This window comes from Gobio gobio, assembly GCF_949357685.1.
Source record: "Gobio gobio genome assembly, chromosome: 21".
Taxonomy (NCBI): Eukaryota; Metazoa; Chordata; class Actinopteri; order Cypriniformes; family Gobionidae; genus Gobio; species Gobio gobio.
Genome location: NC_137117.1, coordinates 19609639 through 19635812, shown reverse-complemented (window position 1 = coordinate 19635812; position 26174 = coordinate 19609639). Strand labels below are relative to the sequence as shown.

At 42.3% G+C, this 26174-nt stretch overlaps 1 protein-coding gene across 17 annotated transcripts in view; it reads right to left on the bottom strand.

The window, feature by feature from the left end:
• Positions 1-25223, bottom strand: part of eya4 (EYA transcriptional coactivator and phosphatase 4) — a 46826-nt gene extending 21603 nt beyond the window's left edge. For 7 of the 17 annotated variants that reach the window (XM_079801924.1, XM_079801925.1, XM_079801926.1 and 4 more), the window contains exons 1-3: positions 24855-25204; positions 20430-20501; positions 8-57 (exon numbers count right to left, since the gene is read on the bottom strand). In XM_079801924.1, the coding sequence (XP_079658050.1) occupies positions 8-57; positions 20430-20462 (83 nt within the window). In that variant the 5' untranslated portion in view covers positions 20463-20501; positions 24855-25204. Of the gene's footprint in view, positions 1-7; positions 58-20429; positions 20502-24854 lie in introns of all 17 variants that reach the window. The other 10 variants (XM_079801915.1, XM_079801921.1, XM_079801922.1 and 7 more) reach the window with 4 other exon arrangements.
• Between the last annotated feature and the right edge of the window lie 951 nt (positions 25224-26174).

Here is a 26174-nt window from a genome sequence, read left to right as displayed (position 1 = left end):
TTCTTACCTGTTGTCTACTGGGTCTGGAGCATGGGAATCAATGGTTGATTTCTTCACCTGGGGGAAGACCAGAGGAGACAGTTGATGTTGATGATGATAGTTTCTCATTCAGTGTATGAGGACGACATTGTTTTCCCAGTCTGGAGTGATTTTTCAGCTATGATTTTTGAAGCTACTGTTGCCATTTGAGCATGATTATTTGCTTCATTGCAGAGGCTGTCCACAGAAAGAGGTGAATATTAATAACAAAAACGAATATCACAATATACACTACCATGCGAAAGTTTGGGTGCAGTAAGATTTACTATTTTTAATTAATGTTACAGAAAATTTCTATTTCAAATACATGTTTGTTTGAACTTTCTATTTATCACATAATCCTGTAAAATATGCATCACTGTTTCCACCAAAATATTAAGCAGAACAACTGTTTCCATTGATAATAAAAAGAAATGTTTCTTGAGCACAATACCAGCATTAGAATGATTTCTGAAGGATCTAGAGTAATGATGCTGAAAATTCAGCTTTGACATCACCAGAATAAATTACATTTTAAAATGTATTCAAATAGACAACGCTTATTTTAAATTGTAATAATATTTCACAATATTACTGTTTTTACTGTATTATTGTTCAAATAAATGTAGTCTTGGTGAAGATAAGATACTTTTTTGATAACAAAAAAATTACCGACCTTTAACTTTTTAATGGTAGGTTACATATGACATTTGTGCATGCTTCATGGATATTGAACATTAATGTTAGGGCTTTCAACCTCTTTTAGAAAACAGAGTGTTTGGGTGGAGGAGGAAATACCACAGACAGAACACATCTGAGAGGACGATGATAGTCACTCCTGTTCATAAATACAGTTGTCTAAAACATCATGTGAATGTACCATATTTGACACAGTTTCATTCAATATTACAAGCTTACAGCATGCTCGAACTCTGCAGGAATATACATAGCAAAAAAATCACTCTGCCCTTCTCTCTCCTACACACACATAAAATACATTCTTTTCCATTCTTGCAGTTTATCTTGGTTCTTACTCTGTCATGCTCAATATTACTCAATCCTCAGTTAATAAAACCACGACTGCAACTTCCCTCTTTGAATTTGTCCTTGTGACCAACTCTCTCCATATCTACTCGTTTTCTTTCTTTCTTTCTTTCTTTCTTTCTTTCTTTCTTTCTTTCTTTCTTTCTTTCTTTCTTTACTGTCAAGGTCACCAACAGAAACTGATACAAAAACTTCGTTTCATGCATTTTTTTTTACATTTATTTCACACTTGAATGTGTGTATGAATCTGTAAACACAGTGTACTGTAAAACAAAAGGAAGGATCAAAGAGTGCCACAAGTCTATAAACTTCTCACAATCAATTTACACTTTTCACCCCTCCCAAAACTGCTCGTAGTCATCTGGGTCTTAATTGAAAACACACATGTAGACCTGTGAGCACACATGCACGTATGCATGTCAGATGTAGCGTGTGGTTGTGGGGAGAATGTTTGGCGTTTGGAACCAGCAACTCATGTTCACACATAAACTACTATTGTAAATGTTTGAGGTCGGTAAGATTTTTTACATTTTTTTGAAAGTAGTCTCTTATGCTCACCAAGGCTGCATTTATTTGATCAAAAATGCAGTAAAACAGTAATATTGTGAAATATTACTATAATTTCAAATGACTGTTTTCTACTTCAATATATTTCATATGAAATGTATTCCTGTGATGGCAAAACTGAATTTTCTGCATAATTACAGAAAAGTCTCCAGTCACATGATCCTTCAATCATTCTAATATGCTGATTTGGTGCTTATGAAGCAGAACAACTGTTTTCAACATTGATAATAATACGCAATGTTTCTTATTTTTGTGGAAACTGTGATACATTTTTTCAGGATTCCTTAAAGGGTTAGTGTTTACCCAAAAATGAAATTTCTGTCATTAATTACTCACCCTCATGCTGCTCCAAACCATAAGACTTTCGTTTATCTTTGGAACACAAATGAAGATCTTGTTAATAAAGACCTTTGAGAGCTTTCCGTCCCTCCATTGACAGTCTACGCAACTACCACTTTCATGCCCCAGAAAGGCATGGGCGTCAGAACCATTGTATGTGGGTGGGACAAGACCCATCCACTTTTTACGATCAATGATATTGGACCCACTCATTTTTAACATCTCTAAATCAGCACGTCTGTTTACCCACCCCTAACCGATAACCACATTATTACACATTTTAGACGCTTTATTTCCACTTTTCTAATATTTTCTACATTTTTATTGAAAATAAATGCCTTTCCAATCTGATATGTGTGGGGAAAGGGAGTAGAGTGAGTTCGGCAAAAGGCGGATTGATTCGAACCTCGGGTCGATTTGCGTCAAAACTTGATGCCATGCGTCTTAGCCCTTGTCTGGCTATCACCAGACCAAGCTCAATTTAAGATTGAACATTGGTCTGGGGAGTCTGCTATGTATTTTCTACTGCACAAGAGGCGTGATAAACGAGCATAAATTAAATGACTCTGTATGTAATTGGATAGTCCTTCAACCAATCAGACCACAAGAGGCATGATCAACGAGCATAAATTAAATGACTCTATACGTAATTGGATAGTCCTTCAACCAATCGGACCACAAGAGGCGTGATCAACGAGCATAAATTAAATGACTCTGTACGTAATTGTATAGTCCTTCAACCAATCGGACCACAAGAGGCATGATCAACGGGCAACGACCCATTGCTTCTCTAGCCGTCATCGTGTTAAACCTGCCAATAGCGCGCCAGGTGGATAAGCCAGTCTGTGATTGGTTACCGCAAAAGTGTAACAGAAGTCATAGAAATGAATGTACAGGTTTCCAGAGTTGCAGGGCGAAATCAAATCGCCGGCAGATCAGGCTGGGTTTACCCAGTTTAGCTTACCCCTACACTATTGCCGCTTTAATGATGTTTTTACTAGCTTTCCGGGGTTTAAAAGTGGTAGTTGCATAGGCTTTTAATGGAGGGACAGAAAGCTCTCAGATTTCATAAATATCTTCATTTGTGTTCTGAAAATGAAGAATGAATGACTTACGGATTTGGAAGGACATGAGAGTGAGTAATTAATGACAGAATTATCATTTTTGGATTAACCAACCCTTGAATGAATATAGAAAGTTAAAAAGTACAGCATATTATATTTGTTGTAACATTATAAATGTATTTTCTATCACTTTGGATCAAGTAAATGCCTCTTCACTGATTAATTATTAAAAAAACTGAAACCTTTAAACTCTTTTGTATATGCTATACATGTGACCTTGGAGCATTAAGGACCCTCTCAGAAAAGTGCCTAGGGTTTAGGCTCATCTCTCTGGTTCTGGGTTCTTATTTGTGCTGAGTATGGACACACCCAATATGGTCTCCTCAAATTAGCCTGACACATTCAGGGACAGCAGGTGATCAGTCGATCGTACAGGGCTTTAAGCCTACTGTAAATCTCTCTCTGACTGTAACTACTTCCTTGTCCAGCAGCATCTGTGCTTTTAGAGCAGTTAATAGAGCGTTTGAGAGCAGCCCAGCAGGATCCAGCTCCCGATGAGGCCTGCTGGCGAACAATGATCTAAAACTGTTTAACTGTACACCATTTACAGATTTATGAAGTGAAATTTGTAATTCTTTGGCAGGCCGTTCGAAAAGCAACTAGAAAATGTCACCCTGCTGAAAAAAAAAAAAAACATCTTCACTCAGCCTAAGCTGGCTTGCTGGTTCAAGCTGGTCGTACAGTACTCAACAACAATTAAACAGGTTATGTAGAATTCAGAAACCCTTGTTATTAGCAACACCAGTGTCCGTTAAGTGAACTGCTAGTTTCAGCCCGACGCAGTTATCATTTTCATGTCCAGCGTCAAGTTGTTTAAATAGCAAATGCACTCTCGCCCATCTGTTCATGCTGGTCTGAAAGCAACTGTGCCATTGACCAACAAAAACCTGGTTTAAAGTCAATAGCGCAGTATTTTTGTGTTATTTAAAGAGTGCGTTAGTAATATGTGCATATATGCGGGTGCACAACACTCTGCTTATTACACACAGAGCACAAACATTTTTAAATATTAAAAATAAAAGGATTCCTCTCTGGAGAAGTCTTTCCGCTCGCAAATTCCACCATGTAAATAGCCGATCCGCCATGGTCGGCCGCCAAGCGCAACTGGTTTTTAAAGGGAATGGGAGAAGAGACTCTGATTGGTTTATTGCACAGTACACCCAAAACACACCCATGACTCATTAAGAGACTAGGTACAATCCTTTTGGACCGTGAGTCTGGTACGCCAACCGTTTTTTCCATCGTTAAACTAGTAGATGCACCTTCGCCATGCGCTTCAGACCATGTGCTCAGATTGTTAAAATAGGGCCGTGATGTACAAGAGACTGAACATGATTCAAGGCCCTGATATAGTCACGGCAAAGTTCCTTTTCGATTTTTGCTTAAAAGTAAAATTTGGAAATACCTTTGCAGCTGTTGACGAATATACTGTTGACGAACACCCCGACAAACTGAACTCTTATGATAGTATGATAGTATATTTCAGATATAGACTATATAGATCTGGCTATGTGAGACTATAGTTTGAATTAATCCATTTTCTTTTCATGACACATTGACACTTGGCATTATCCTGAATATTGTATAAGCATTCATTCATAGAACGGAAGAGAGGCTCTCTGGAGCACACGTAAACATCACATTCTTTTGATATTCCTGACAAAAAGCTTGATCCTTCACATAAAAATTAGTCTATATGCTTTCATAGAGAACTTAGGAAGCCGGGAAAGGTCTCGCTTTTTAAGTTTCATGACAAGCCGTTCACACATTGACTATAAAAAAGCAATTAATACATGGAAAATCTTACATGCAAGATACATTTTTTATAAAATTTTTTGCAATGCATTTTTATGTTTGCAAGAATACTTACGTTTTTCATTCAACAGCTATAATGTAACACTATATATTTATAAACACATTTTTGCTAGATAGTGCAAAACATTACCATGTTGAGCTAGTTGAAGATGGTCTTCGAGCCTGACCAGGTGAAATGTGGCCAAGATTCCTCTAAAACCAGCAAACAGACCACCATTATCAGGCTTGAATACCAGCTAACACACAGAAAACCAGTTGTTTTTTGGCAGATGAAAGTTCACGTACAAGCAAAGTTTGTTATTTTTGTAAGCACCGGACACTGACTGCATCATCTACGCTGTTTTCTGCTGAAAAACATGTTAAGAATGTGTTAAATGGAACTGAGAGTAGACGACAATAGCCAAGAGCCTAATAAATGTAGCCAAAAGATTTAATAAACAAACATGCAAAGCCGTTTCTGCTGTGTTCTATATGCAGATTCCAGGCCTGCTTGCAGGTACAGAGGCTTCACACACACACCACACAAAAAACAGTCCCCCTTTTCTTGTTCTTTTTTGTGCCTTCACTATTATGGTTATCAGCGCTGTAACTTTATACTCTTCCTTTCATGTAAAATACATTGTTACCTGTGCCCCCCACCCCTCTACCCCCCAACACACACACATTTCAGCATATGCCCCTGGGAGGTGTAAGATTATCTGATGTGTCCCCTCCCCGAAACACTCTTCTCTAAAGGTAGGGGAAGGCAATAGAGAGAGGAAGAGAGAGGAAGAAAAAGGAAATAGAATAGAACAGAGAGTGTGTGACAGGGCAAAGGGCTGTAGGTAATGCGCACACACACAACGTGTTTTTCATTCCGATCAGGTGACATTGGCTTATGTTGTTATATTTTTTGAGAACATTCAAACTCCCTGAGGACACAGAAAATTAGAAATAGAAACTAAAATTAGAATGAGGGCACACAAAACCTGTTCCTCTTAACCAGTCCATCCAACGTTCTCGGTTTTAAACTGACAAAATCATGCCAAAAATCATGCCAATAAAATAAAAAAGCAGAGAAATTACAGTTATTCTATGCACATGTATTTTACAAAGTGCAATCCACACAAATTGGTGCATCTCATACACATTATTTTAGTAATTAAAGTTACAATGTCACTTTTTTGTTCAGAATTATCAAAATCAATACATTAAATGAAGCAAAACAAATCATCATATCCATAAATAGAGGAAAGTTGCTCTGCCTACTTTGATGCATGTATGTGGAAGTGACTTAGGTTAGTCACAATGAGCGAGAAAAGGTTGACATAAAGCACGATAAATCTCGAACCTCCAGGGAATCACTTTTTTTTTTTTTACGGCAAACAGAGGAGTTTCTGCTTGCAAAAAGAGAACATGACAAAGCTAGTAATAAAACAAGAATCAACATTGACTTGGCTTTTCGGAGATTTTTGAAATGTTGTAAAAGTGACACAGAGATGTGTTTTTATTACTCAACAGGTGAATAAGGTATTTTATTGAACAGATAAATTGCCATATTTAGCTCTCTAAGAGAGTAACATTGTAAAGCATTATTTATTGTGAAGGGTCATTACTTTATGGTTGCTGTAGCACTGTGCTGGAATTTATTTTCAAGGAAGTACTGTGTCTATTAATGGGTATAGCTACTTAAGATCTTTCCATCTAAACTGGTTACATCTCTTAAGCCTAGTAGTGAATGTTTTATGAGCAGCAGGATAATCTCTCTCTTTTTTTAGCAATGACAAAAGAACCATATTCATTTGCATAGTCACGCACAACCAAAACGTTCTTCTTCCTGCAAAATGCATGTGGATTTGTTTTTAACTGCTAGAGGGTCAAAAGTTGCATAGTGTACTTTTAATATAGTAATTAAAACCCCATTTTTTTTTAACATACAAAAGTATGTGTAAAACCACACTAACATAAGAGTATCCAAACTTACTAAAAGCGGTTTTATTGTGCACGGAGCAGGTGGAACCTCCTGTTAATGAACACTTTCAGGTTGCAGAAATAAATAATGTCTGAATACAAAAACAGTGTTTCTGCAATGATCTCAGCAACTGCAAATTTTAGCATGATGCTACATTGCCACCGTTAGAAGTCAGTATAAGTCACACCAGCACTCACAATATACACTGTAAACTCAAACAAGTTGGCAAAAGAAAAAAAAATTTGGTAATCAGTTACATCAATGTAAGCGGAACTTGCAGTTCCCTTTCAGTCGGTCACGTTCGACGTACGTCGGAACTGACCGACGAATTGGGATCTGTCTTCAGAGACCAGTCTACTTCGAGTGTATTAGAAACGAGCCAATTGTATTGGCATGCAGTCCATGCACCGCCCCGCGGGTATAAACACGGAAGTGGAGTACCGCATATTGCTTTTAACTTCGGAGCCGAACGGTTTGCTGTATCAAGCTGTTTCTGCGAAGAGTGTTTAAACGAGTCTCGAGGAGGATCGCTCTCTTACCTGGGTGCTGGTGTGACGGCGCGAGTCAGCGAGCGGCCGCTGCAACATACACTTGTTCCTGCGTTGGTTGGCTGGGCGTTTCCGTTCTTGAGTGCTCACATGCAGGCTTGCAATCGGACTGCTGTGAGCCGCGGTCGTCTCCCTGAGCGCTTCAGCACTTCTAAAAGAGCATTTCCTTCTAAAAAGAGCAACACGGTTTGACCCTGCGTCTTTTTCAAGATGTCATTCAAACCGTGTGTTTCTGGATGCGGTTGTTTCCTGTCCTCATTTGACGGCCACGATCTCTCTCGCATATAAACATGTGAGATTGCGTTTGTGGGTGATCCGCGTTCTCCCAGGAGAATGTGGTCACGTCGGCGCGTTGTTCGGGCTCGAGCGTTCAGCGCGCCGTGTGCCGTCTGACGCCGGCTGACAGCGGGGGTTGCCACGGCAACCCAGCGCGTCACTCGGTCCTCTGGTGCGCGGTCGAGACTGTGATACCTCAAACGGGGTTGAGTCCCATTGCTTATTCCCCGATCTAGTTCCTTTTCTGGTGCACCGGAAAAGGTCTACTTTGGCTAATAAGTCTTGGTGGCCTGAGGATTATAGTGGGGCTTCCCCGCCGGGTACATTCCCCGTGGGCCCCCACTCCTCTATCGCATCACAAGCATGCTGAGACTTTGTTCGTGGGTGGTTCATGTTCCCTTATGAGAACATGACCACGTCGGCGCTTTGTTCACCGTGCCTCTTCTTGGAGGCTTGAGTGTTCAGCGCGCCGTGTGCCGTCAAGTCGGACGGCCACGCTCATTGTCTCACATGCCTGCTGGTAGCTTACGGATGGGATTGCTGGTCCTTTTTTGAAAAAAGGGGGGACCTAGCGTTTCATTTGGGGCTCTGGCGGAGGACAGATGTCAATTGCTGCATCGGAGAGAGGGCTGTTATGCGCTGGAAATGATGATGCTGAGTTTCCCACTATAATAGTGTGCTCATGCTGAATCAGATTCAGAGTTGACAGCCATGCTTTCTGGGGTGGCTGCCCGGATGTGCATTGGAAAAACTTAGCAGTGTGGAACTATTTGGTGCCAAAATATGGAACGCCAAAAGGGCCATAATGTTTAAGTTTTTTCCCTCTCTCACTGCCCTCTGTCCTGCATGCACGAGGGTAGTCCCGACCCAGGGGTTATGCAGGAACTGCGTGTTGTGATGGACCTCGCCCTCCGGGTGACGGAAGTCACTGCACGCTCCCTGGGTCAGGCGATGTCCACACTAGTGGTCCAGAAAGCTGGGGCTAACCTGGCAGATATGCGTGAGCCCGACAAAGTTCGGTTCCTCAACGCCCCTGTCTGTCAGGCTGGCCTCTTCGGCGACGTCATCGAGAACTGTGCCCAGCAGTTCTTGGTGGCCCAGAAGCAGGTGGAGGTAAAAAATAATAATAAAAAAAGAAAAACTTCCTGCCACGACGACCAGCTGCTGCCTCCACCCAGTCGTTGTCCGCAGCACCTCCATCTGCTTGTCGCCGAGGGTGTCTCCCTGCATCCGCCTCCGCTCCTGCTAAGCCAAGCAGCAGCCTCCACCCAGGCAGCAGGTGGCCGGGCGCAAGGGAGGCGCCCAACCCGTCCAGGGTCCCGCAAAGTCCGCTGGCAAGCACAAGGGCAAGCGGCCCTGAAACGGGCAGCCCAGCAAGAGGGGAACTGCTCAGGGAGTCGGTGTCCGCACCCCTCCCTCCCCCGGAGGAGGACCGGGGGGGGAATATATTTTTCGGTTTCGGTCCTGCCGCTGGCTCTCCGGAGTCCAGCGGTACCCACGTTCTCAGAGCAGTTTCCTTTGTCCCTGGGCCCAGAGAGGCTCAAGCCGGCTGTGTGCGACGCCCCCGGGCCTTGCCACTCCTGGCTTCCCCTCTCTTCTTCGCCAGGGGGTGGTGTGAGGCTAGAGGACGCCCCCGGGCCTTCTCTCCCACACACTGCCCCACCCTGGAACGATCAGACCCACTCCGGGTCGCCTCCGGGCCGTCCGGGTTGGGTCTGAGCGTTCCACCTCGCTGCCCCACCCCGGGTACGTCTGTGGTGCCATTGGTCCCGCTTGCACGGCTTCTGGGGGCCTGGCTAAGAGAGCCCCCAGACCGTCTCGCTGGCTCATCCGTACTATCAGACTCGGCTACGCGACTCAGTTCGCGTACCGGCCTCCCAAGCACAAGGGCAACCTCTTCACCTCCGTGCGGAGCAGTGATGCCCATGTCTTGCGGTCAGAGATCGATGTCCTACTGGCGAAGGACGCGGTCGAGCCGGTTCCTCCAGCCGATATGAAGTCGGGGTTCTACAGCCCCTACTTCATTGTACCCAAGAAAGGCGGTGGGTTACGGCCAATCTTGGACCTGCGTGTTCTGAAACGGGCCCTGCACAAGCTTCCGTTCAGAATGCTAACGCAGAAATGCATTTTCGAATGCATCCGTCCCCAAGATTGGTTTGCAGCGATCGACCTGAAGGACGCGTACTTTCATGTCTCTATTCTCCCTCGACACAGACCGTTCTTATGCTTTGCGTTCGAGGGGAAGGCATATCAGTACAAAGTCTTGCCCTTCGGGCTGTCCCTGTCGCCCCGCGTCTTTACGAAAGTTGTGGAGGCAGCCATTGTTCCACTCCGAGAACGCGGCGTTCGCATTCTCAACTATCTCGACGACTGGCTTATACTCGCCCAGTCTCGGGAGCAGTTGTGCGAACACAGGGACCTGGTGCTCCGTCACCTCAGCCTGTTGGGCCTTCGGGTCAACCGAGAGAAGAGCAAACTCTGTCCCACGCAGAGGATCTCTTATCTCGGCGTGGAGCTGGATTCGGTCAATCGGACTGCGCGCCTCACAGAGGAACGAGTCCAGTCAGTGTTGAACTGCTTGAATACATTCAAGAGCAGGACGGCGGTCCCACTGAAATTCTTTCAGAGGCTCCTGGGGCATATGGCATCTGCAGCCGCGGTAACGCCGTCGGATTGCTTCATATGAGACCGCTTCAGCGCTGGCTACACGACCGAGTCCCCAGGTGGGCGTGGCGGAGCGGCCAGTATCGGGTCCCAGTTACCCTGTACTGTCGCCAAACCTTCAACCCTTGGTCCGACCCCTCGTTCTTACGGGCCGGAGTGCCCTTAAGACAGGTGTCCAGGCATGTTGTGGTATTCACAGATGCCTCAGCCACGGGTTGGGGGGCCACGTACAACGGGCATGCAGTCTCGGGTCTGTGGACGGGGCCCCAGCTGCATTGGCATATCAATTGCCTGGAGTTAATGGCAGTACGTCTTGCGCTAAGTCGCTTCAAGAAGCTGCTTCAGCACAAACACGTACTGGTCCGCACGGACAGCACTCCGGCCGTTGCGTACATCAACCGTCAGGGTGGTCTGCGCTCCCGTCGCATGCTCCAACTCACCCGCCACCTCCTCCTGTGGAGTCAGAAGCATCTGAGGTCGCTTCGTGCCATTCACATCCCAGGTGTGCTGAACCAGACAGCCGACAAGCTCTCTCGTCAGTGTCCACTTCCGGGAGAGTGGCGACTCCACCCCCGGAGCGTCCAGCTGATATGGGACCTTTTCGGAGCCGCACAGGTAGACCTGTTTGCCACTCCGGACTCGTCCCATTGCCAGTGGTACTATTCCCTGAACGGGGGTACCCTCGGCACAGATGCACTGGCGCACAGCTGGCCCCGGGACCTACGCAAATATGCGTTTCCCCCAGTGAGCCTTCTAGCACAGACTCTGTGCAAGGTCAGGGAGGACGAGGAGCAGGTCTTGCTAGTTGCGCCCTACTGGCCCAAACGGACCTGGTTCCCCTAACTTACACTCCTCGCGACAGCCCCACCCTGGCCGATTCCCCTGAGGAAGGACCTTCTTTCTCAGGGAGGGGGCACTCTATGGCACCTGCGTCCAGACCTCTGAAAACTCCATGTCTGGTCCCTGGACGGGACGCGGAGGTTCTAGGTGGCCTGCCACAGGCAGTGGTAGACACCATCACTTCAGCTAGAGCCCCCTCTACGAGGCGCCTCTATGCCCTGAAGTGGAACCTGTTCGTTGAGTGGTGTTCTTCTCGCCAGAAGACCCCCGGAAGTGTTCGATTAATGTTGTGCTTTCTTTCCTACAAGATGGGTTGGAGCGAAGGCTGTCTCCCTCCACCCTGAAAGTGTACGTCGCAGCAATAGCGGCGTATCACGATGTAGTTGAAGGTAAAACCTTAGGGAAGCACGACTTAATCGTCAGGTTCCTCAGAGGTGCGAGGAGACTAAATCCTCCTCGTTCTATCTCGCTACCCTCTTGGGACTTAGCCCTGGTGCTCAGAGCACTTCAGGGCCCTCCTTTTGAGCCTTTGCAGTCCGTTGAGTTAAAAATCCTGTCTATGAAGACGGTACTCCTGACTGCATTGGCCTCAATCAAGAGGGTGGGGGACCTGCATGCGCTTCGGTCTACGAATCGTGCCTACAATTCAGGCCCGGTAACTCTCACGTCATCCTGAGACCCCGGCCCGGATACGTGCCCAAGGTTCCTACCACTCCCTTTCGGGACCAGGTGGTGAACCTGCAAGCGCTGCCCTCGGAGGAGGCAGACCCAGCCCTGGCTTTGTTATGTCCCGTCCGCGCTCTTCGCGCTTACGTTGACCGGACACAAAGCTTTAGGACCTCAGAGCAGCTCTTCGTCTGTTATGGAGGCAGCAGAAGGGAAAGGCTGTCTCCAAGCAGAGGTTAGCCCACTGGATAGTGGATGCTATCGTCTTTAGCGTACCAATCGCAAGACGTGCCTTGCCCGTTCGGGTTGCGAGCGCACTCCACAAGGAGTGTTGCCTCCTCCTGGGCGCTGGCTCAAGGCGCCTCGCTGACAGACATCTGTAGAGCTGCGGGCTGGGCGACACCTAACACGTTCGCTAGATTCTATAGCCTCCGTGTGGAGCCGGTTTCTTCCCGTGTACTCGCCTCCAACGGCCGGTAGACGTGAAGTGCCCGTTCCTGTGTCGGCTTGCTACGCCACTCCCGCCTATGGCCGGATTTGTGAGTTTATCTTCTCCAGTTGTGTTCCCCAGAAATGGTGAACCCTGTCGAGCTCCTCCGTCACCCCTTCGGTGTCAGACGTTGCGGCCGTCTGACGCCAGGCCTGCACCCGTATGCTTGTGGAACGTGTGTGTAGGCTGGGTTCCATATGTGTTGGTCCCCTCACGGCGACCCCATATGTGTATTTCCACGGTACCTGCTACCCTACTCGGCTAGCCCCGTGTCTTTCCCTTGACAGAGCCCCGCTCTGTCGTCTCTGGGTGTGTTCTTTCCCCCCTGGGACCAGGCTGAATCCACCCAAGAGACTGCCATATGTTGCACTACCCTGATAGGTTAGTCCTTATGAGTATTCCACCTCTCCTCCCTTGGAGGACGTGGCTCCGCAGCGTTCCATCTCCCTGAGACTGGCACGCTTCCCAGCGTTATCCAGTAGTCACGCAGAGTGGGTCTTGCAGGAACAGCAGTGACTGACCTTCCCTGCCGGGAGCCCTGACTCCCACTCCAACATAGGAGTGGTCCAGTAAGCTCAGGCAGGGCGCTGGAAGGGCCAGCATCTCTGGCGTGTTGGTAGGGATCCCAATTCGTCGGTCAGTTCCGACGTACGTCGAACGTGACCGACTGAAAGGGAACGTCTCGGTTACGTATGTAACCCTCGTTCCCTGAAGGAGGGAACGGAGACATACGTCCCGTCGCCAGGTGCTGTGCTTCCGCTGAAGGGCCGAGTCACTTATTCGGCTCCTCAGTTGGAAAAGCAATATGCGGTACTCCACTTCCGTGTTTATACCCGCGGTGCGGGGCGGTGCGTGGACCGCATGCAATACAATTGGCTCGTTTCTAATACACTCGAAGTAGACTGGTCTCTGAAGACAGATCCCAATTCGTCGGTCAGTTCCGACGTACGTCTCCGTTTCATCCTTCAGGGAACGAGGGTTACATACGTAAACGAGACGATTTTTATTTTGTACTCAAACATTTTAATTGCTCTTAACTTGAAATATTTGAGTAAACATCCATAACTTAAAATTATCATGTAATCTTAACTTTTAGTAGTGGAAACTTTGCTATCTTTAACTATCTTATACAATAAATGCTAAATTGCTAAAACAATGCTTTTGATAGCATCAGCATAGCATAGCAATTGCTGAATGAGTATGGCAATATCAAATATAACTGTTCTCAAACTAAGCTCATGCTCCACTCATCACCATGATGGTAAACCGTCCCGTTGCTGGCTGTATTGGTGCCCCAAGCGTAATTACTTTATGGTGCCCGCGATGGCGGCGTTCGCAACTCTTCTAAATTAGCATAGCAAAACATTAAACACTACTAAATCCCCCAAAACTGTGCACGTTTTTTTCCTTTTCTTTCCAAAAGACATTATATAGCACCTAATTTTAGCATTTACTCTCCCTTTTGAGTGTCATGGCAAAGCATGCTGGGAAATCGAAATCCCGGCTTAGTTTCACTTAAATTTAAGTTTGTCTAAATGAAAAGAAACTAGTTAATACAACTCAAAACCATGAAACAATTCAGATTACTTAAATGTGTCAGTTTTGTGAACTCAAGAAAGAGAAAGTTTTAAATACTCATAAAAGTTAATTTGATTTAAATAACTTGTTTAATTTCAGTTGGCTCTAGTCAAACCAATAAAGTATTTTGAGCATTAGGGTTTACAGTGTAACCAAAAAGTGCACCTTTAAAAGGAATGTGTTAACACAATAACTATAAAACAATGATGAGATTAATTATGATGAAATATTATATTGATTAACAGCCCCAATAAATAAATGGTCGTCACAGTCTTAACCATAATCATAGGGCTCCAAGAACATTTCTTATTTTATTATTTATTTATTTAGTCATAGTCAGTCATGCAGCAGTGTTTCGGAACAAATATGTTTTTGATCAGTCATATCCACTAAAATGACCAGTTACGGCACCAGGCCATATGTTGGACTGCTCCGTTTCCATGTCAATCTAGTGCATGAAGTTTGAATGGTATATTCCACCAGGGGAAAAGGGTCAGTGGGAAACTGGACACCAGGCCAAGCCCTACAGAGTACAGACAGACACACCTTCGCAGCTTTGAATGAATGTGTGTGCGTATGTGTATGATCTTGTGTGCAACTACATGAGCGACGCTGTCTCTCTTCTACTGGCTCATTGATTCACGTATCTTTTGTACAGCAACCAGAGTGTTTACACACACACACACACAAGTCTCCATACATGAGCACTGTAGTGTGTATCATCTTAAGAAATGAGTTGAAACTTTATATAAAAAAGCACTCTAGCATTAAAGTGCTCCCTTCCCCTCTGATTGCAGCAGAAAAAAATGCTGCTTAATTATTCATGAGTTCTTGTGCTTGTGTCAGCTCTTCGTTAATTATTTAAATTAATCTCATTAACGAAAGGCCAGGTTTCAGGAGCATTTAATTAAATGATGAATTGCTTCCCAGATGTCGACGTGCTTGTTAAATAATGTGCTCAGGCTGGACCCAAAGCTGTCAGCTAGACTCAATTCAAAACTGCACACAAGGACCATCATAGTGCACATTAGTGCCATTATACTCCACAAATTAATTAACTTCAAGATCAAGAGGAGGATTGTCATTAATGATTCTAATTGTCTATAAAAACAATCTATAACATTACTGGTATGCACGGCCTCAGGAACGATACACTCTGCTCAAACTCGCAGCTTGTTTTGACAGCTTGTACTGATTCAAGCGGGATTGGATACAATTTAGTCTCATCAAACTCAATGCCAGAACTTGAATACATTTATTAAAACAGGATCCTAAATAAAAACATTACATACAATGACTGCCCCATAGATTTCCATTTTATGTTCATTTCTATCAATTTTTTTCTTCTTCCTCAAACTAAAGGGCTAAGTGTTCAAAAGTTTGGAGTCCATAATAATGTTTTAGAAAATAAGTATTTTATGCTCAGCAAATTTGATTAATTGATTATTACAATTTAAAATAACTGTTTTCTATTTTAATATATTGTAATATGTCATTTATTCCTGTGATGTAAAGCTGAATTTTCAGCATCATTACTCCAGTCTTCAGTGTCACATGATCCTTCAGAAATCATTCTAATATGCTGATTTGCTGCTTAAAAAACATTTCCTATTATTATCAAATGTAGAAAACAGTTGTGCCGCTTCATATTTTTTGTGGAAACCATTATTCAGATTTGTTTCAGGATTCTTCAGGGTATTTGTAAAACAGTAAAACATGTATTTGAAATAGAAATCTTTTGTAACATAATAAAAATCTTTACTATCACTTTTGATCAATTTAATATTAAGTTTTAATATTGACCCATTTTCTGTGACGATACAGCTTAAAGGTATGGTAGGCAATTTGTTTAATAAACACTTTGTTATATTGGTTAAAAAAAACTCACTTCACATCCTGATAAGAATAAATAATAGAAGTGGTCAAAATATTAAAACATGTACATATCTTCTGTGGAAGTCTCAGGACCAAAAAATCTTAGTCTAATCTTTGCATTCGGTCCGTATCCAATGATACAATATCCTACCTTCCTGTCAACATGATATGTATTTCCATACCTCCGTGACAAATCACAGAGTGCAGCAAACAAACAGCAGCCGCCTTTTACATTTCCTCCTGAACCAAAACAATGTGCTTATGCTGCGTTTACCTCATGTCATAACCGTAATTACAAGATGGCAACCCGTGACTTTCTACCTGGAGCTGTTCATGCCCTCAGACTCGGATGTCAACAATCAACACTGAAATTAATTTGCAGCAGTCAGGTGGTACAAGTTAGGGATGGGGCGGTTACCGGTTTCCTGATAAACCACGGTAAAATGTACTTGCGGTTAGTATTATCGTTTAAAATTTAACTATCATTAAAACCGTGTCTGATTATTGTGTATTGATTTTGAAAACTCAGGAGTCGGGGTAAATCCTGCCCAGCCAGCAAAAGTCTGGCGCAGGCGCAACGTTGTTTTTTGAACGAGAAGAAATGGCGAAAGGCAGTGACAGCACTCGGGAGACATTTCAGCCTTCTAAAAGGACCAAATGGTGTGGTCATATTTTGGCTTTTATAAAAGTCCTGAGGGAAACTTAATCGAGTATGATCACAATGTCTGCAGAACATACAAAAAGAAAGTCGCTACAATAGGGGGAAACACTTAAAATCTGCCGAGTCATCTTCGTGACCATAACTCGCTGTTGTATAGCGAACGCAAGGCAAGTTGACTTTGACCTCAATACCAAAACTATGTCTGGGAAATAGTTGGACACAAAGTTGAGTTTAAATATTTTATCTCACTCACTTGAAATTAACGTGAAGCTTCCGCAAAGAAAAGTTTGCAGCAAGTGGCTTTGAGCCAAAGACCATTCAAACAAGGCTATTAAGGGTGATATTCAATTGTGTAAAATGAATGTATATTCATTGTACACTTATTATACAGATTCTTTTTTTTCCAGATAAATTATTACGGGGACATATTGAATTGAGATTTATGTTTTAATCTTACCCTTTTATAAATCCATTTTTGTACAGCATACAAAACAATCGTTACGACAAGATGATCACAACAATATTATAGTAGTAGAGTACAGTCCTCATTTTCAATACAATCAAAAACAGAGACGCAAGACAGCAAGTTGCATTTGAATGAAACGAGAGAGCGCGTCCGTTGTGATCATGGACTATAAAAAAAAAGGTTGATACACATGGATGTGCACTGTGTAATAATACGTTGCTATTGACGACGGCCATTAGGAGGAAGGAAATGCCACAGACTAGAATCTTGCTTTAAAAAAATAGCATGGAACTGCTTGTTTTATTTGTTTGTTAATTTTCAAATATAAAACTTGTTGAAATGTTTTCATTGTGTGCATCAGTTCTTTTAAACAAAACCGTGATAATTTTGATAATCGTGATCATTTTGGTCACTATAATCATGATATGAACTTTTCATGCCGTCCCATCCCTAGTACAAGTAAGAGCTCTGTAAGTTGTTTATGTTTATTATTATTGTAATGTTATGTGCTTTGAGACATTAGGTAATTTAACGCTATCTCGCGTGACGCTTTGCAGACTCTGCTGTGTGCGTTCATGTATTTTGTGAGAGAGAGCTCTGAAGGGATCTTTTGCTTTCAAAGCTAGCTTGCTATTGCTAGCCTCTCCAGAATTGCCTACCCTACCTTTAACTTGTGTTTAACCCATCATTTTAATACCCCAATACCTAAAATATCATGAACATTCAGCGTAGATAAACAACCTGGAACGTTTGCAACACTAGTTTACAAAGCAGTAAAATGTGAGTAATCTTGAAGTACATTGTCTTAACTAATTGATGTGTATATCTTCTGCATATGGAATTAAGACTGATATTTTAAGTGAGATTTGAGTCGATTTACAGTGTAAGAGACAAGCAACAGGTGTGAACAACAGATGACCATCAGGATGATGAGAAATTTATGAAGGAAGAGTTTGAGACTTTTTTGTTTATTTTATAAAGAGAAATGACTAACAAGCTTGTTCATTTTTTCACCAAGCTTGTCGTATCTGCGTTTGGGTTGCTACTTGTTTGTTTTGACATTAAAAGACAGGGTGCTTGTTTTGCTATAAAGCAGGCCCACAACTTCTTTCCACAGCCTAGAAGATTTATAAATATTCAGCTCTGCAGCTTTCAACACACTCACAACTTGTACTCTCCATTATTTGTGGTTATTTGCTGATTACACTTAAATTGGGAGGTGTAAATATGTGAACGTGAAGCCTTGCTTTCTGTTCTCCTCTCTCTGCCTCGTCCCCTCTTCCTCCCTCTCTGTAGGTGTGTGTGTGTGAGTGAGTGTGTGTAACCCGAGTCCTCTCTCTCTGTCTGTGGTCTCTGCTCTGGGGCTCTGGGGCACAGACTGCACCAGAGGAAAAGGCTGCAGCTACACCCCCCTTTTCATTTTACTCCTCTGCTATTTTCCTCCAGAACCAAAAGCATTGATCCCCTGAGTCACAAAATACCCCCCCTCCCTCCCTCCCTCCACCCACACCTCAATCTCCCTCTTCCTCTCCTTCCATTACCCCAAACACCCCCAGATCAGTATCTGTCCTCATCTGGATTATGGACGCCTGTCTGTCTTTTCCAGAGCACTTATGTACACATACGCATATAATAAGCATAAGCCCCGAAAATGTTGCGACACAAACGCAGGACTGTTTTAATCATTAATTGAATGTTATCGAGATGTAAAAACATTTTTTACAATCTTTTTCCAACAAAAAGCGGAACGGAATTATGGAATTATTCGACTGACTACGAACAGATAAACACAAACACACTGAGAAAGACTGAAATCATTTCAGCAGTGTGTGTGTGTGTGTGCGTGCACGTTGTACTGTCACTATGTGTGCATATGTGACACTGCTCAGACTTGTGGTGGCCATATGGCTACTGTGCTCGACACTTCAGCTCACATCTGTTGTGTATTAAAGACCTAACGCTGCTCAGTACACACCTGGGTGGCCTTTCCGCACACACACTCATTCATGCACACAAACACGCTCGCACTTCAAACCGCACAATCAAACTTTTCAATTATCACATAGTATAGACCCGAGTTTCCAGCCTTTTTTGCCTTAGATATACCCCCACAGCAACACCAAACCAGAACTGAGTTCCTTAAATGATTCTTTACTGGAAATCATTCAGCATCATCATTAATTTGACATAAAAAGTGACCATTATTCATTCTTTTTGGAGAAACAAAAGCAAGTACTTGAATGCCTAACATCTGTATTTAAAACAAAGGATCTGGAAGGATCCTAAAGAAAAACATTGCGGACATTGTTGATTTCTGTTAATGCATTTTTTGTTGTTGTTTCTACCTCAAACTGATGGACAAGTCACAACTACACAAGCGTTCCAAAGTTTGGCGTAGGTACGATTTTTTAAGTCTCACCAAGGCAGCATTTATTTGATCAAAATACAACAAAACCAGTAATATCATTACAATTTAAAATAACTGCTTTCTGTTTAAATATATTTAAAAATATGTATTCCTGTGATGGCGAAGCTGAGTCTTCAGTGTCACGTGTCACAGGATCCTTCAGAAATCATTCTAATATGCTGATTTGATGCACAAGAAACATTTCTTATTATTATCTACGTTGAAAACAGATATGCTGCCATATATTTTTGTGAAAAATTATTTTTAAAAATTCAGGATTCTGGAATATAAAGTTCCAAGAGTGCTGATATACAGTAAATTTAATAAAGCAAAAAAATTATAAAAATGTTTTATCAATCTTATTTTTCAATGCAAAATTGGGCCATTTCCTGTGAATGTACGAGACTTCCGAGTCATTAGTCAAGTCAAGTCAAGTCAACTTTATTTATATAGCGCTTTTAACAATGCAGATTGTTTCAAAGCAGCTTTACAGTGTTAAACAGGAAAATAATGCAGCATAATTTTATTCGTTACCCACTATAGGTAAATAACTAGAAAAAATTAAAAGTGCAAAAAAGGTAAAACCTATTGCGCTATTAGCTAATGTGATTCCTTAAGATAATGAATTGAAATAAACAAATTCTAGTTTGCAACATCAAGCAGCATAACAGACAGCTAAAATAACTGGAAGTGGCAGACACCGGAAGCCTTGCTTGCACATTCAAGATACAAATCTTTCATTAAAAATAAGGTGGATAGGTTTAACAAAACAAAATCACTATTTTCACAAGTACCTCCTAGGATATTCACACCCCTGGTTGAGAATCACTGGTATAGAGAGTCATTTTGATGGTGTTATCCACACATATCAAACAAACAACTCTCTCTCTCTCTCACACACACACACACACACACACACACACACACACACACACTTCAAATGATACTGCACAATACACTGAAGACATCTGAATTTTCTAAATTTGTGGAGTGTTAAATTCAGTACACAGACAATAAAAAAAGATAATCTTCTGACAGATAAGGTAACAGCCATTATATTGTAAATCACATCTAAATAGGATGTGTTGTAGTTCACTTACGCTCTGTTCATTCAGCTCCTGTGTATTCTCCATCAGTTGAACTTCCACTCCCCTCAACTACAGTCCAGACACCTGCAAATGAAGGATGCTTTTAAAATCACCATAAACACAATTCAAGGCATACCTCTCTCGTTTCTGTCTCTCTCTCTCTCTCTCTCTCTCTCTCTCTCTCTCTCTCTCTCTCTCTCTCTCTCCCTTTGTGTCTGTGGGTATATGTGTGTAGGAGGGGAAGGAAGAAGTCTGGTAACTTCACTGTATCATAGCCAGCCAGGCTGAAGTAAATATAATTTACAGAAGTAAACATTAAACAATGGGTAGAGAGAAATGTAATCAATGTAACACACACACACACACACACACACACACACACACACACACACACACACACACACACACAGTACACGCAAAACACCAAGCTGTCCAGGTCATGGTGATGCCAGCATGGCAGTAGTCACTAAAAACATCTAACCATGACTTCTCAGTCCCCCCAGTAAGCCCTTTCCACCCCATCCTAACCCTCCATCTTTCTCTTTCTCTTTTCCCATCCTTCCCTCTGTCCTTTAAAAGCTTGAAACTTCTGCAAATTGCTTTGAAACCTCCCGAGGCCTCAGTAATGAAAAGCACTCTTATTCAAAAACTCTTTGAAAGACACTAAAAGCCTCGGGATCAGGAGAATAGGTTTATTTTCTGTCCTGCCGCAGGTACCAGACCAGTGGTTTGCAAACCTGCCCGCGATGTGTTGTATTTTTAACATTAATGTTGTGTTTGGGTGTGAGAGGGTGAGTTTTGTTAACCTTGAAGAGATTGAATTTGACTAATTATCTCTATAACAACAAACTGTTAACCTTAAAAAATGCTTCATATGGTAACATTGAAATGATTGGTTATATTTGATTCAATAATATGATTTAATTATTAATTACTAAATGATCCTTACCATGCGAGATTACACTAACAAAAGTTATTTTAAAGGTCATAGTTCAGGTAGAAATAGTTTATGGAAATGCACAAAGAAAAGCTTTATATATTGTCCAAATCAAATCTTTATTTTAGGGTCAGGGGCACCATGCATATATTTATTTATTAATGTACTCTTGCACTCCTGCCTCACTTAATACCCTAGTCAAGAAGAAATCTAGAGAAAAAAAAAGTCTATTTAGCTGAAAGGGGACCAGTGTTCTAAAGCAGACAGAACATATTGTCTTTTTCTAAACAAACCATGTATGAGTCGCTGGACAAAGTGGATACATGATGAAATTTAATTTTAAAGTAAATGATCAGAGAAAGGTGCAACTCAATCGAACTGCACAAATGTACAACTATATGTGAATTGGTGATTTCTGTCAAAGCATTTTAGACAAACGCCTGTTTCTACCAACAAAAATTATAATCTTCATTGTAACAAAATTTGACTTTGGCTCAAAATTTTGGCTCAAAAGACCTGAGGGGTCAGCTTGAAAGGTTATGATGCTTCTGTTTAGTAATATATATGGTATAAAGATTACATAGACTTATAAGATCATTGGATGTAAATGGGAAGTTTCCACAAGCTTCTGCATACAAGCTTGCGTGTGTGTGTGTGTGTGTGTGTGTGTGTGTGTGTGTGTGTGTGTGTGTGTGTGTGTGTGTGTGTGTGTGTGTGTGTGTGTGTGTGTGTGTGTGTGTGTGTGTGTGTGTGTGTGTGTGTGTGTGTGTGTGTGTGTTTGTGTGTGTTTGTGTGTGTTTGTGTCTGTCTGTCTGTCTGTGTGGGCATGTTTTTGTGAAATATCAGGACACAAATGTGTATAATGACATAGGTATTACAAAAAGAGGGTGAAATATGAGGACGTTCCCCATGTCCTCACTTTTCAAAATGCTTATAAATCATACAGGATGAGGTTTTTTCACAGAAAGTAAACTGTGCAGATTCCTGTGATGGGTAGGTTTAGGGGCAGGGGCAGTGTAAGGGGATAGAAAATACGGTTTGTACGGTATAAAAACCATTACGCCTATGGAATGTCCCCACATTTCACAAAACCCCCCCTGTGTGTGTGAGAGAGTACAAGAGAGAGAAAGAGAGTTGAAGGACAGTTTGAAGAGCAGATCATTTGAATTTTTCATTTGCTTGGTGAAGCTGTGTTCTGAAATTCTAGCCTTTAATGCTCAGGCGGGGGAATGAGCTGAGCAGCATTGATTTTTACTGTTATCACTCAATGCCCTCTGAGCCTACTGTCCTCTCTCTCTCTCTCTCTCTCTCTCTCTCTCTCTCTCTCTCTCTCTCACACACACACACACACACACACACACACACACACACACACACACACACACACACACACACACACACACACACTCACAGAACAGATGGACAGCCAAACACATTGCTCTAACCATGTAATGGTGAGGAGCTGAAATTTATTTCCCTTCTGTCAACACATAGCCTACATTTTCAAATCAAAAGTCACTGTATGCAACAACTGTCCCACATCAAAACATTTTAGTCAAATAAGAACAAGTAAACAAAGACAAAACGGTCCAATAGAGCAGATAATTTCGTCTCAAAATAAAGAGCGCCAGCGCGCTATACTGTTATTGTCATGAAAGCACGCGGAGCGTTTAGTGGCGCGGCATTCTGCGCGCGACTCGACACAACCGCGGCACGGGTGCAACGCGCAGGAAAGCCAAATACTCCAAAGCTTTCGTTTTCCTCCCTTTAAATCATCAGAGCTCACTCCACTGACAAAACACACCGCCTATTAATAAATAAACAAGCTGGACCAGGAACAGAGAGTTTTAATTTAAGCAACTGAAAGAATTTGTCCACATGGGAAGTTTTTTTTGTTGTTGGAAAGAATGCATTATTTGTTTAATTCAATTAATACAGACAGGCCCCATAGGTTTAATGACATTTCCAAAATGGTTTTCTTCTCTGATTTTACTAGTCACGTGCAGTTTAATCACTAACTGTTGTGAAATATAAAATGGCATCCAAATGGACAGATCTTAAAAGGCCATTTTTAACCATTCAGGGTGTGATATTACATCCAAACCTCCATGGGTGATTACCTTTGACCCTTACCCATAATATGACGACCCTCTTATAGCCTATTTGTCACTGTGTTTTTAATATTAATGGCAACATAGGGCTGACGAAAGTATGGACGCACCAATTGTCCAATTTAGCCTACAGATGAACAGAAATGTGTTCACTTAATAAAACATTGAAACGTTTAATCTACAAAGAAAACTACATGTTATCAAATCAAAGACTGCTATTAGATACATCTAGAGCCCCTAATTTACTTAGAAAAAATGGTTTAAACTGTTGTCCCTCCAGTCAATTCAAAACTGCGCATCGTAAATCCGTCAATCAAGTGCCTTGCAATCTTTAGGAATATCTTAAATTTCGAAATTCTTCCAAGTCTTAAGTTTTCCCCCAATGTTTGAGTCCCGGTGATGGCCAAATAGGAGGTCACTGGTGTTCTCTTATGTAATTGTTGGCTAGTACACTCCATCTTATTACCAGCCACCAGAGCGACCTGTGTGTTGTGAATTATTTCGTGTTAAATGTAATATAATCCGGGCTCCTTCTCCGGTATCGGCTCGAGCTGCTATCGACAGCGCGAGAAAGCGACCAATGGCCAACGCGCAATGAAGCTGCTTCAGTGTCGGGATGATATTCCCGTTTCCTCCGTATCAAATACAAACACAAACTCCACGTGCATGGGAAAACGGACATGGCACGCGCTATCCAAACGGACACGGGAATCACCCAACAAACAAAGCACTCTTTAAAGAAAAGTTGCCCAATAAATAAACGAGTCTACTAAAGAACTGTCCAAAAGACATTCATATGGGCTAATGGCATGCATTTCATGCATGAAGAAGGCAACACTTTTTTTAAACTATGCGATTGTTGACCGAATTACTCGAAACAGAATCATCTAATCCGTGTAATTGTGTCTAGTGAACAAAAGCATCATTGTCCGAACAGCATCTTTGTTTTCCATCCATTTAACGCGTCACAATTGGTCATTTCTGGTCGAGTTTTCAAAGTTTCAAATCGGTTTTTCTTTCTCTGTAAAAAAAAAATGAAGAGGTCCAAAAAGTGCAATGAAAAGTTGTGGCTTTAGCACCACTTTTACTTTAATAATTTTAAGGCAGCAGTTAAAATTTCAATTTCAGTGCGTAGAAACAGTTTTAACAGTGATCATTTGTAGAATTATTTCATATAAGTTTTATAGGTGGTCTAATGTGGAAAGCAGAAATTACTCCTTTAAGAGCACCAATTTTCTCAGACATGTAAGTGTCAGGCGCAGGCGCGAGCAGGTGCTCCAACAAACTGCTTTTAGGCATTGTATGTAGCCACATAAATAACTAGCAAAACTTTTTAAGTGTCTGAATAGCGAGGTATTATATGGCACTTCAAATGGTTACTTTACTTACTCTTAGGAGTTGTGCGTTGCTACGATATCCAAACTCTCCAGAAGGTCCGTCCGCATTCACTCTGTTGACATGCTCATCCAAAAATATTCAAGTGGTGGAGCTGCGTGAAGCGCGAGGAACAGCTCGCGCCAGTCAGTGCACGCGCTGTCAGTGAAGCTCGCGGGGAAGTCCTCCCTAAGTTCATGAGCGCTGCACTGGCCGCACCGGAGCGGAACGCTCCAACCGACAGATCAACGCTATAACCCAAACTCCGAGGAGCGCTGTCTTGCACTAGCCGTGTTTTCCCCTTTAAATTTACTCTCCTAACGTTAACGTGAACACACGCGCACTCCGTGGTCTACTTCATTATTAAAGTTCTCTTGCGGCGGCGGGGCAAGAGCGCTCATTGATGCGCATGCGCGCAGCTGCCATGCGGGGTGCTGCTGTTGGCTCGCACCCAAGCCAGTAATGGGGCACAGCACAAGGGCCAGGATGAGGCTCTTATTAATAGTTTCGTCCGAGTGATCAACATTTATTTACCCCGGCCACACAACAACAACCAAGTCAAACCCTTATTTTGGGATCAGATTCATTCACACTTATGCAATCTTGCACTTGGACTTCCACTTACACCCTAATGGACCAAGCAGCAAAAAAGGGAGCTCCGCTAATTAACATTTATCAACACTTAGACCAGCCAAACCACTAAAATAGCTCAGGTTTATTTAGGTTTATAAAACACGTCCTAACATGACGGCAGAAAAGGTCAGCTGAAGATCAGAGCGCAATGACCACAAAAAAGGGTGAAAATGTCAAAAATCGCATGGAAGTAGTTGGGTAAGGTTCCTTTTAAAAGTAATGGTATAAATAAATTTAAAAATATATATATATATATATTTATAGGATATATATATATATATAAAATAAATAAATATATATATAGCAACAAACTCATACTATTTCTGCCATAGAAAGATATGATAAAGGTAGTGTGAGTAGTATACTAGTATGCAGTTCCAAATTCAGCATCAGTTTGAAGAAAATGCAAATTCACGCCTGTACTTCAGCAATACATTTTAAAAAAGAAACACAAATGTGAGTCATTTTTGCTTAGTTGAATTAGAATAGAGATTAATTACACTAAACACAAAATACATTTGTTTTATTTAATATATTTAATTGTTGCAGGTTCGCGTAATATGACAGGATTATGCTGTCACTTTGTAAAGAAACAATACGCTCCTATAGACTGAACACGTAATACGCAAGCACAGGAATTCACAAATAGTTTACACGGAGATTATAACACTATAACTTTCAAAAACATGCACTTTGAATCCC